At 43.1% G+C, this 12,805-nt stretch overlaps 1 protein-coding gene across 2 annotated transcripts in view; it reads left to right on the top strand.

Annotated features, from left to right (window-relative positions):
* CDC42BPA (CDC42 binding protein kinase alpha) overlaps positions 1-12,805 on the top strand; it is a 608,613-nt gene that overhangs the window by 375,543 nt on the left and 220,265 nt on the right. For both annotated transcript variants that reach the window (XM_069233802.1, XM_069233803.1), the window contains exon 11: positions 8,616-8,738. In XM_069233802.1, the coding sequence (XP_069089903.1) occupies positions 8,616-8,738 (123 nt within the window). The remainder of the gene's footprint in view (positions 1-8,615; positions 8,739-12,805) is intronic.

Raw genomic sequence — 12,805 nt, 5'->3', positions numbered from 1 at the left:
TAGAGTTAGTTCCCAATCATCAAAAAAGAACAGGAGTTTATTCTCTCTTCTTTCTCATTCCCAAAAAAGATGGGTCCCTTCGTCCAATTCTAGATCTCAGACCAATAAATTAATATATCCTATCAGAACATTTTCATATGGTCACTCTACAAGATGTAATACCACTATTACAACAAGGAGGCTTCATGCTTATCTCCACATCCCAATACATCCAGCACACAGACAATATCTCAAATTGTCATACAAGGCAGACATTACCAGTTCAGAGCACTCCCATTCGGAGTAACATCTGCACCTCATGTATTCACAAAAGGCCTCGCAGTAGTTGGAGCGCATCTACGCAGACAAAGCATTCAAGGCTTCCAATATCTGGACGGTTGGCTAATCAAATCCAGTTCACTTCAGCAATGTCTTCAGCACACACAGACAACCATTTATCTCCTACACCAGTTGAGGTTTACCATCAACATACAAAAATCACACCTACAACCATCTCAAGAATAGCCTAGTGTAGGAGCTGTTCTAAACACCCACTTAAGATTAGCCTACCCCAATACAGTCAGGATTCAGAATATAACAACTCTGTTGACTCAAGTACTCTCCAATCAACTTATTCCAGTATGAACAGTCCAGACAATTCTAGGGATGATGGCATCTTGTATTGCAATAGTGCCATATGCACGACTGCACATGCATCCGCTGCTGAAGTGTCTGGTGAATCAATGGTCTCAAGCACAGGGTCAGTTACACGTTAGACAGCTGCACACACTCTTCCCTGCAATGGTGGAGCACACAGAATCTGACAAAAGGGCTGCCATTTCTAGACCCTGTTCCCCAGATCACTCTCACAGCTGTCGCATCCCTTACAGGTTGGGGTGTTCATCTCCACAATCTCTCAATACAAGGGTTGTGGGACCCCAAACATCAAGCTCTACACATAAATTACTTGGAGCTTCAAGCCATTCACTAAGCACTCAAAGCTTTTCTGGTTTCTCTCGATGCAAGACTGTTCTAGTCCGGACAGACAATACAACAGCCATGTTTTATTTACAGAAATGGGGGGGACACACTCACTACAGGTGACTCGACTAGCTCAGACAATCTGGCATTGGGCAATTCACCATTGCATTCAGTTGTTAGCAGAACACCTCTCAGGGACACACAATGATCTTGCCGACCTACTCAGCATGTTAAGGCAACAAGTTCATGAGTGGGAACTCCACCCTCAAGTCCTACAAAAATAGTTCAGGTTTTCCACACATAGATCTGTTTGCAACAGCAAACAACTCAAAATGCCCAAACTTCGCATCTGGGCTCCCACCCCTCTCTCCAAGGGCAATGCTCAATGGATGAGTTGGTCAGGGATATTTGCTTACGCTTTCCCACCTCTCCCTCTCCTTCCCTTTGTGGTGAGGAAGCTCAGCCAATCCTCTCTCACCTTCATTCTGGTGGCTCTGACTTGGACATGTCAACCATGGTTCACACCAATACTCAAACTTTCAGTAGTTCTATATGAGAAGCTTCCCTACGCCCGTACCTTCTCACTCAGAACCATGGAGAAATCAGACACCCAAATCCCAAAGAACTCAACTTTGTGATTTGGCTCCTGAGGTCATAGAGTTTGGATATTTACAGTTTCCTCAAGAAAGCATGACCATTCTTAAGGAAGCACGTAGCCACCAGAGCATGCTGCGCCGCTAAATGGAAAAGGTTTGTTATTTATTGTCCAAGCAAACAAATTGATCCGTTTAATGTAACTATTCAAAATATTGTTTACTATTTGCTCTACTTGCAAAGTTCTGGGCTAGCATATACCTCAGTACGGCTGCACTTGGCAGCAATAGCAGCATATCTGCAAAACAGACAACATTTAACATTATTCAAAATTCCAGTTATGTAAACATTTATGGAAGGTCTTAAGAGAGAGAATGAGTCCACCTAGGGTACCCCAGCACCAATCTGAAATCTTAATATTGTACTGCCAGACTTATGGGACGTCCATTTGAAATTTTACATAAATGTCCAATCCAGCTTCTCTCTTGGAAAGTAGCATTTTCGGTGGCAGTCACTCCACTAAGACGTGTGGGGAGAACCTTTTTTCCAGATACATAAGGATAGGGTAGTCCTTCGTATCAATCCAAAATTTCACCAAAAGGGGTTTTCACTTTTCACCTGAACCAATTGGTTGAGCTACCAGTTTTTTTTCCTTAGCCTGATTCAGTTAGTGAAAGTGCTCAACACACCTTAAATGTTAAAAGAGCATTAATGTATTATATTGATAGGACTAAAGACTTTTGTAAGACTAAACAACTGTGTGTGGCCTTCTCACCTCCACATACAGGGAAGGCTATATCTAAATCATGCATATCAAGATGGATAATCAAATGTATCCAAAAATGCTATACTAAAGCTAAAGGAACTTTACCCATACCTCCTAGAGCACATTCAATTCATAAAGTATGTGCATCTATGGCCTTTTTTGGTAATATCCCAATCATTGACATCTGCAAAGCAGCCACATGGTCAAATCTCTACACATGTACTAATCATTACTGTATGGATGTTTCCGCACGGCAACAAGCAAATGTTGGACAAGCTGTGCTTGGTACTCTATTTCAAAGAACTGCAACACCCATGGGTTAGCCACCGCTTTTTGGGATGACACTGCTTTACAGTCTATGCAGAGCATGTGTATCTACAGCCACATATGCCATCTAATGGATTCTTACTTACCCTATAAGCATCTGTTCGTGGCATGTAGTGCTGTAGATTCACATGCGCCTGCCCACCTCCCCGGACACCCGTGGCTGTTGCAGTATTTCATTACACTTCACATGCATGGTCATCCCTTACTAACATTATATTCACACTTCATTCTCACCTGACTATTGGAAAACAATCTAACAATGGAATTGATTCCCATGCACAGTATCACCGAAAGGAAGGGTCGCTTTATCTCGTGACTGACGACTTCTTCACTTTTACACATCTGAACCCAACACTAGATGGCAGAAGTATGCAGAGCATGTGAATCTATGCCACGAACAGATGCAGTAACATAATCCTTTTCCTTTTTTGGTTAAGCACACAAAGACAATGCATGAGTTGCATAGAACCTCCCGAGTTGCTCTTGTGTGTCTCTCCCTAGCACCCACGCTCTATGTTGCTCTTCTCCTTGTGGCATTCTCCATAACCATCCTGTTTTGCTGTCTCACTCGTGTGGTTCCTCCTCACTCTCCAAGTTGCGCTCTCCCTCATGTACAACTTTTCCACTTATAATCACAGTTCATTCCATACCCTTACTCATGCTGTTGTAACCATTTCCATATTAATGTTCAACCATAAAATACTTGACAAGCTGTCAGCTGTAAGACACCTACGCCATTTGCTGTCCTGACCTTATCACACAGAAAAGGGAGTTATTTCGTTAATTTATAAATTATTTTTGACTAGTTTTACGACACATTCACAAATGTACAATTGTTAGTATATCTATTCACATTTAAATATCCCAAACACGTGACCAGGAGTAATTTTGTTTTAATGCATACCTTAAAACACTTAAAGGGTCCGAATCACAGAAACATAAATTAGAAATCCTTATGCACTGGTCTACTACCTCCTGTAAGTGCAGCTTTGGAACTGTAAGTAATTCATAAAGATTGCTGGAGTATGCCTGGAAGCCTGCGACACCCACCGCTTTACAGAGAAAACATTTGACTACCAGTACACTTCTTTTCCACCTACATGATTGTACAGAGTGTTCAAAGGCACATGGGGAAATGCTTTCTCTTGTACAATTGTACTTTCTTTTTCTTTCTCTTTCATGGAGAAAATATTTTCCATGGGGTATCTCTTCCCCTAGACCCCTGTCCTTTAATTAATATGCACGAAACTTCAGGTCACTCCCACCCTACGGCATCCAGTCCACGCCCTGGGGAGTAGTTTTACTGGCAGGTAGGAGTAAATGTTTTGCTTTTTGGGAATGACAAAATTGTTTTTTCTTTCATAAAAAAAGGCTTGCCTTCATGTGTACACTTAACAGAGAAATAGTTGTTGATACCAGTGGCAGCCGGTAATTTTAGGAGGGAGAGGCGACAACAGACACCCATGCACGCTCACACTCATTCATTCACACGCATGCACACACACATCCATTGACAGCACTCACTATCAAATATTCAAACATGCACGCATCAAACATTCATTAAAAAAAAAACACACAATTACATCGGAGGTCCCAGGAGGGTTTGGACTGCTGCTTTCCCTCACTGGCTAATTTAAGGTCAGCCAATGAGGGAAGGCACCAGTCCCAACACGTCACAGAGTGGGATGGGCTCAGTGAGACTGCTGACCCCACCCCACTCTGTGACATTCGGCCCTGGGCACTTCAGGGCTTAAAACTGAGTTGCCCAGATCTGAAGCAATCAATGACGTTCCCCCTCATCTTAAGGGGGAGGGCCTTGAGGCACCTTTGCTAGGCTGAGGAGGTCACGCCCACTGGACTATGACTTCTTCAGCCCAGCAAAGTTCTGCTCAGGCAACCTGGAGTCTGCGCAAATAGCTCATGTCTAGCTCCTGGCCGCCTGACCTGAAAAAGAAGAGTGTCTGTCAGGCTGACCTTTGCTCAGCCTGATAGACACTCTTCTTGTGAGGGCAAAATATGGGGTGGCGTGGCCCCTCACCCCCAAAGGCTGGTCCTCGGCTGGTTGATAGATTTTTCTGAGGTGTTGTAGATAATTTGAGAGGCATAAACAGGACAGGCTTTAAGGGAAAATAAGGATGGAATCCACAATCATAACTGAACATAAGTAGTGGTACAAAGTGTAAATCAAAGTGAATTTTAGGGTTATGTGCTTACAGGCGCTGCCACCAAAAAGATATGGCTGGTTACACATAGCACCCGCAGTAGCAAGAAGCAAGTAAGCCTGGATTGTTCAACAATCAGTAATTGTAACACTTTTTTGTGTTACAAAAAAGGAAAAGATAAATATTTTCTTTACTTGGTTTTTTTGCAATAATCTTTCCGAAAATCAATATATATTACTTGTTGGTTTCTGCAATTTCGCAGTGCTGGTGTTTTTGTATCTACAACCATGAGAAACTGTATTTGTGATTCAATATATTGCAAATACTCAGTCCCTCTTTAGGAATCATCCCTCATCATTTTTAATAAATCAACAGGGCAATATATAGAATACTAGCAATATACATCACATATAAACTTATCCGTATCCCGCTCTTTACTCATATGTTAGATAGACTTATTGCTTTTTTCTAAAACAACATCAAATTAGCAAAGAAGAGCGAGACATCGCACAGCTAACCTCAAACTATAAAAAGACATGTCAATCCTCCTCATCTGACACACCACCAAGTGATGAGTCCCGGAACCGCTAACCACACCGCGGTGGTCAACATACATAACATGGAAACACATCCTACATAGGCTGAAATAAAAAAACAGCACACTTCCACTCACACACACAGTATGGCGTATTACACATGTGGGTAACTGCTTTACGCCCCCCCATAAGAGTAGTAAGCGCTATACAAATGCTGTCATGCAATATTAAACAATTTGTGCACCATACCAATAAAGTCCCAACATTATTTACCGTTTTCATGGTACACAGAGCAAAATGTGGCTTTGTAGTTGTTTAGATAATCCAACAGTGTTCTCTGCCTTACCCTTCTTTCTCCTATTTCATTGCTCTCCAGTATATTCATGCATAGATGTTGCATTAATTTTTAACAGAAGATGAAAGACCAAAATGATTGATTGGAAATGGTTCACATATGAGCGACTGGGCATCTGCAATGCCAGTACGGTGGAAGAGTTAATAGAAATTCACATTTGGATAAACAGTATTGGTACAAGTATACAATTTAACATTGTCATCAGGGCACCAGAGGTATATTTTGGTTTCACCTGGGCAAGGTGGATTCACAACAAATATTTATTCAAAGTCAACACATAGTTTAACAGTTTTTTAATCCAATTAACCAGACAAGAGGTTTAGGTTTGCTTAACTCAGCACACAAACTGCTATGAAATGTAGAGTTAGTGAGAATAAAGTACAAAGCAAAAACACTTATATAATTACTTACAAAAATCAATACTCAATATCATAAAACAAGATCGCCACTGTTGTGCAAAAACATTGGCAAATTGTTGAATTTTATTGTATAAATTTGTTTTAATGTGTGTATCTCTGAAAGCAAATTATTTGAGAGATATTTTCAGAATTGCTTAAAAAGAAACCAGTCCTGGCTACCAACAAATATTATTGGTGGGATAGAATGGAGCAAATGTGTATTTTAATTGAGTACATTGCACTAATATTTACTTCAGGGGAAATAATTTACCATTCACATTCTGATGATGCCATCAAAGGTTTGTTTTGGTTAATACAAGGTCTTTGCTCCTGTGGAGGAAAGAGACAGCTAGAGGCGAAAGAAAACAAGGTCAGACAATGTATTTATGTTATGGGTTGTAGGCAAACCTTACCACCACACCCTCTTTGCAAAGAGAAGCACCCTGGTCTGCCTTTCTCCACACACCCAAACCCACCCCAACCGTGAAAACACAGTAGAAAGAAACATCTGATATTGAATTTAGCCCCTCCAGAAAAGTTCTCTGGTGTGAAAAATATATTTCCTTGAATCTCCGCTCTGCGTCTCACTGGAAACTCGCCTGATTCTGAGAGTCCCTGTGCTGCTATTTCCTTCTTAGGCATGTGGTATTCCACCTGGAGCAGTAACTTTAGTTGGAATTACGCGATTTGGACTGGCATGGTTTCTGTAGGTACAGAATTATATATGTACATAGTATTTCAGTAGAGCAAACCTAGCCAAAAGACAGCAGAGCAAAGGAACAGGATTACTGGGACTGGGTCCCCCAATTCTGGACTCAGTAATCCTTGGTCCCCTGACCTGATAATTCCAGGCCCAGAGTCACCGGATCTGGTTTCAGAGCAAACAGCTGAGGGCAGGAGCAAAGCTCAGCCCCCCACAACCCCTGCAGCGTGCCTGAGAGAAAGCAGTGTTCCATCTGGGCCTTCCCCATCCCCTCGTTTTCTGCTACCAGTCTGATGGTTTAACCTCACTGGACACGCTACTTGCTTGGACACCATCAAGCTGAACAGACTGACATGACCGGGCATGCTCCGGTGCATTTGGTGATTTTTCTCCCTTGCAGCAAGCACCACCTTGCATGGATGGGACACCAGCGCTCGCCAGACCCCACCTCGACTACCAGCTGGATAAGGGGCCACCAAATATGTTGCTACTACTGTCACATTGAACCTCCTTCTGAACCACACAGCCCTCAGTGTAAGTCACAGCCAGTGTTGACAGTCTGTGTTTTTATATCTACTGCCATTGGTTAACAATTTGGTACAACAAAGGCAACAGCTTTCCAGAGCCTATGGAAGGCACATTTAAATAGGGAACCAGGTGTCTGATTAGGAACTACTACTCACAAATAGTGTGGTGGCGTAGGGCTGAAAGTGTGACGTTTGTCAACTTCTCATAAGCAGTCTTCCAGATTTCCAGAGACCAGTTTTCGAGGAGGCTGAACCTATGTTCATGAGAAACACATGCTTTTGGAAGACAGACACACTGCATGTCTACAGGTGTATTTAAGAGACTTAAGATTCTCCTAACAAAGCGAGTTTTTCATAAAAATATGGAACAGCAGAAAGTCAAACTTGTGACATTATGGGGGTCATTTTGACCCTGGCGGTCATGGACCGCCAGGGCCGGGGACGGAGGAAGCACCGCCAACAGGCTGGCGGTGCTTCAGGGGCATTCTGACCGCGGCGGTACAGCCGCGGTCAGAAACGGAAAACCGGCGGTGTCCCGCCGGTATCCCGCTACCCTAGGGAATCCTCCATGGCGGCGCTGCAGGCAGCGCCGCCATGGGGATTCCGACCCCCTTACCGCCAGCCTGGTTCTGGCGGTTTTGACCGCCAGAACCTGGCTGGTGGTAACGGGTGTCGTGGGGCCCCTGGGGGCCCCTGCAGTGCCCATGCCATTGGCATGGGCACTGCAGGGGCCCCCTAACAGGGCCCCACCAAGAATTTCAGTGTCTGCCAAGCAGACACTGAAAATCGCGACGGGTGCAACTGCACCCGTCGCACCCCTTCCACTCCGCCGGCTCCATTCGGAGCCGGCATCCTCATGGAAGGGGGTTTCCCGCTGGGCTGGCGGGCGGCCTTCTGGCGGTCGCCCGCCAGCCCAGCGGGAAACTCAGAATTACCGCAGCGGTCTTTTGACCGCGCAGCGGTATTCTGACGGCGGAACTTTGGCGGGCGGCCTCCGCCGCCCGCCAAAGTCAGAATGACCCCCTATATATTGTCTGAAGCGTAACTCTGTTGTGTTTCAGTTGACAAAATATCTGTTTTAAAACTGGCATCTAATTGTGCTTTGTGTCAATGTTTCCCTTCTTAAAGCTGTAAGATTGGGTACTTTGATCCTCTCAGATGAATGTTGTGCACTGTTTAACATTACTTGCTGTGTTTACTTTGATATTGCTCTTCTACCTTGTGTTCACATGATGCAGTAAGAAAATTATGCTTCTTTAACAAAGGTTCCGCTTCTATTTTAATTAGAATCCACACAGACGGTCCAAGCTCTGCAATATTCATCTGTGGATGGGCCTCTAACAGCAAATAAAGAATTGGAAATTAGAAGCTTAAAAGAAGAAATTGATAGATTGAAAGAGCAAACAACAGGTAAGTTGCCCTTGTCCACTTTCATAATATTTTAATAGGAAGAAGCTTTAAAAATTTTTTTTAATACTGCAAATGTTTTCAATGTAAGTTAAAAATTGTGTCACACCGAAAGTCTGCCTCTCTTATGCTAAAATACTGCCACTTTACTCTGTGTCATCCGTCCCACTACATAATGCCATCACTGCACTTCACAAGGTGGATATGTAATTTAGTTACCCCTTCTGCCTGTTGAGCACTCAAGATGACAGGGTGGTGAGATGCAGAGAACTTAAAGTATTTGACTGGGATCACTCAGTGTGGCACAAACTAATCTGCATCTCCTCCTTGGAAGAGGCCTATGGGCCACCGGGGGAAAAATGAGATCTTCAAACATGGTAGCACTGGGCTTCTGCAATGAGACTGTGTCTCACTGCACAGATTTAACCTGTTTTCCTTGTGTTTTACTATTGACCATTTATCAGTGCTTTCTGCAACATCAGTGCGTAGTGAGATTTCATTTCATCTGAAAAGCCAGCATGACTGGGGGAAGAGCCAGTCACGTGGAAATGAATGTGCCCCTGCTCTACTTAATGTTTGACATGGTCTCAGACAGTCTCTCCCTGAAAGGTTAGAATGACATCAACTTCTTATCCTTCCAAAGTGGTTATCAATCAATCAATCATTTGTAAAGCGCGCTACTCACCCGCTAGGGTCTCAAGGCGCTGAGAAGAGAGTGGGGAGGGAGAAGTGCTACTGCTCGAACAGCCAGGTCTTGAGGCGTTTCCTGAAGGTCAGCAGGTCCTGGGTCTGTCGTAGGTGGATCGGGAGGGAGTTCCAGGTCTTGGCACCAAGGTAGGAGAAAGATCTGCCACCGGCTGTAGTTCGGTGGATATCAAAACAAAGCCCTGGGGAGGTGGCAGTCCCCAGGGCGGCAAGGGGACCACAGGCCCGCATTATATTACATGAATGCACCGGGGAGGTGGTGGTCCCTGGGGCACCAGGAGGGGCCCAGGTGTTCCCCGCATATCAGAAACTAAGCCCTGGGGAGGTGGCGGTCCCCAGGGCAGTGGGGGGCCCAGGCACCTGCATACAACGAATAAGCCCCAGGGAGGTGTCCGTCCCCGGGGCAGCGGGAGGCAGCCAGAAGCCACCAATCCGCTTTTATACACATAAGTCCCAGGACTTGGCCCACCGGGGACTTTACATTAACAAAGCGCGGGAAACCGCGTTTCATTTTTTTATTTTTATTTTACCTGGATCCGCGGCTCCACCACATCTCTACTCATAAATTTTTTAAAAAATGCTTTTTACCCTGTGGGTTACCTTTGGGACCCCACCATCAGAGCTAATGGGTCAGGGCATTCCTACCCTGGCACCTTTTCTTTTTACTTTTTTTTTGGGACCCGGCTTCAGCCAAGTCCCAAGATGGCTGACAACAATTTAATGACTTCTGTTGTTGAAGTGTTATCAACCAATTAGATCTCTGCATGAGAGGCTTCGCAAATCCTTCACATCCCTAGATATACAAATTTGGTTTCCCCTTAATTTCTCAAAAACTACGGATCAGAAATACACCAAAACAAAACAAGCATTTGCAATTTAACGGGTCTCGCATTTGCACGAATTAGACCTATTAACATTGGAAACTCCTAACCGGACGTTTCTTGCCACACAAATTAAAAGAAAAAAACAAAGCGCGATCACGCTATGCAAAATGCAGTGCGATCGCGCTGAAATTAAAGCAGAGAGCAATCGCGCTATATAAACCACAGCACGGTTGCTAAACACAGGAAAAGGCATGACGTACGCTTGCCTTTCGCGAATGAAAGGAAGCGGATTTTAAAAGGCAAGCCCACGAACCAATGAAAGTGACTGACGTGACATGGGCGTGGTTAGAAGCCCAAAGAGAAATTACTGCAGGGGACGGAGCGCTTTGCGCTCGCCCCTAAAGTGGGCGCTTTCTGGATTAGGACCTACCCTCCTGCCAAATTTGGTGTATTTCCATCCAGTAGTTTTAGCACTATTGCTGTTCAAAATCTCTATCGAAAAATGAATGGGGAAAATTTGATTTGGGACCTCCCCTTTTTCTCGCCCTCTAACCCTGTGAAAAAGCCTTCAGCTGGGATTTCATGAATTTTCTGTGCCCTAAGGTAACTATAACTCACGCCCTCCCCATGCACTGCTAATTACCCCAGATATTACATCACTCTTGACATCTTCTATAACCATTGATAAAATCACTGTAAAATTTTAAGTACAATTATTGATAAGAAAGCTGTTCATGGTGAAGGCACGAGTTATAGTTACCTTAGGGCACTAGTTATATTACATTAAATATCTCTAACAGCTGAATTTCTACGGTTTTCTGTGTGTAAGATCTGAACCTAACTGAAAGGTCCCTGTAACCTTTGGTTCTTTAGTGAAATAAAACATAGATAGATAGATAGATTACCTGCTGGCAGTCACCAGTAGGTCGTTATAGTTTGGACCTAGTTTCTATAGGAAAAGCGTTTTTTTGACTTGGCTATATCTTTAGCTCCGTGTGACAAATCTTAATGACATTTTCCCAAAAAAGTGTCTTGTTGGGGCTTGTTGTGCATAGAAAGTTTTGGGGTGATCCGTGAGACAGGTGCCAGGGAAAAAGAGAAGGGTGTCAAAAAAAGGGTGTTTCCTATGGTAATTTCCCATAGGGATTTTGAACACGAATACAGCCAAAAAACTGCAAGATAGAAATACACCAGATTTGGCAGGAAGGTAGCTCTAAGCATCCTTTTTGTTATTTTGTGTAAATTAGTTCAGTAATTTTCAAGATATTAAAGAAAATCCAAATTTGTATATCTAGGTGCACCACTATTTCACAAATTCTCCCAGTCTTGTGCCGAGATCTGATTGGCTGCCAGCACTTCAACCAAGAGGTTTTGGCAGCCATTTAGGGACTCGGGCTCAACCCCACATATTACATCACTCATAGCATCTTCTGTGATATAATTGATCATATCAGTACAATATTTGCAGTAAAATTAATGGTTAGAAAAATGTGCATGACGGGGGCACGAGTTATAGTTATAACTGCTGAATTTCTATGGTTTTGTGCGAGTAAAATGTGAACCTAACTATAACGTCCAGGTAACCTTTGGTTTTTTAAGTGAATTTCTACTTTAAAAAAAATTATATTTCCTAACCAGTAACGTCCCTGGAACCTTTGTGTTTTTTAAAGTGAATTTCTACTTTTTTTAAATTCTATTTCCTAACTATAACGTCCCTGGAACCTTTGTTTTTTTAAGTGAATTTCTACTTTTTTTTAATTCTGTTTCCTAACTATAACGTCCCTGGAACATTTGTGTTCTTTCAGTGAATATATATGGATGGATAGATAGATAGATAGATAGATAGATAGATAGATAGATAGATAGATAGATAGATAGATAGATAGATAGATTAACACATATACATATGTCTGAACTTTAAGGGTTCCATCCCTTGCTTCTTGTCTGATGTGCAGGACAGGTGTATTGAAGGAAAAGGTAGCAGACTATTAATTCAAGTTCTTTAAAGTTGTTCGAATATTTCCCATTTCTCGAGGCCTCATCAATTTAGGCTCCATTGTTTTACCCCTGGAAGTTTTGTGAGTAAGATAGGAAATGATGAAGATTTTATGAATCTAAGGAAAAAGGTAAAGACAGAGAGGAAAAAATTTGTAAAGCATTTTGCTTTTTTTTATACATGGGTAAGGACTGAAAGTATGGTCCTTCTGGGAAAGAGCCCCCGTCAACCAAACTCTTTGTGCTAGTTCCTACAGTAGGAGTTCCTGTTGGTGGGACCTAGGGCGTGCAACATGGCTCGTCTTATGCAGGCTGAGGTTCGGAGCAGTGAATGTGGGAACCATAATAGTTGTGATCCATAAATTGCATCCACAAACTACAGCTTGTCTGTCAAGAGTGGCGAAGTTTGACTGCATAATACTCATCCGTAACAAACTATGACAACTCCCTTGGAAGACTTTACAATTGTTAAGTACTTTTGCATACTGGTTAAGGCAGCTCAGCTGGACTCAGCTGGTTCTTATATTTAGCCGACAAGCCAAGGAT

This window comes from Pleurodeles waltl, chromosome 5 (genome assembly GCF_031143425.1).
Source record: "Pleurodeles waltl isolate 20211129_DDA chromosome 5, aPleWal1.hap1.20221129, whole genome shotgun sequence".
NCBI classification, from domain to species: domain Eukaryota; kingdom Metazoa; phylum Chordata; class Amphibia; order Caudata; family Salamandridae; genus Pleurodeles; species Pleurodeles waltl.
This window is presented reverse-complemented; position numbering and strand designations above follow the sequence as displayed.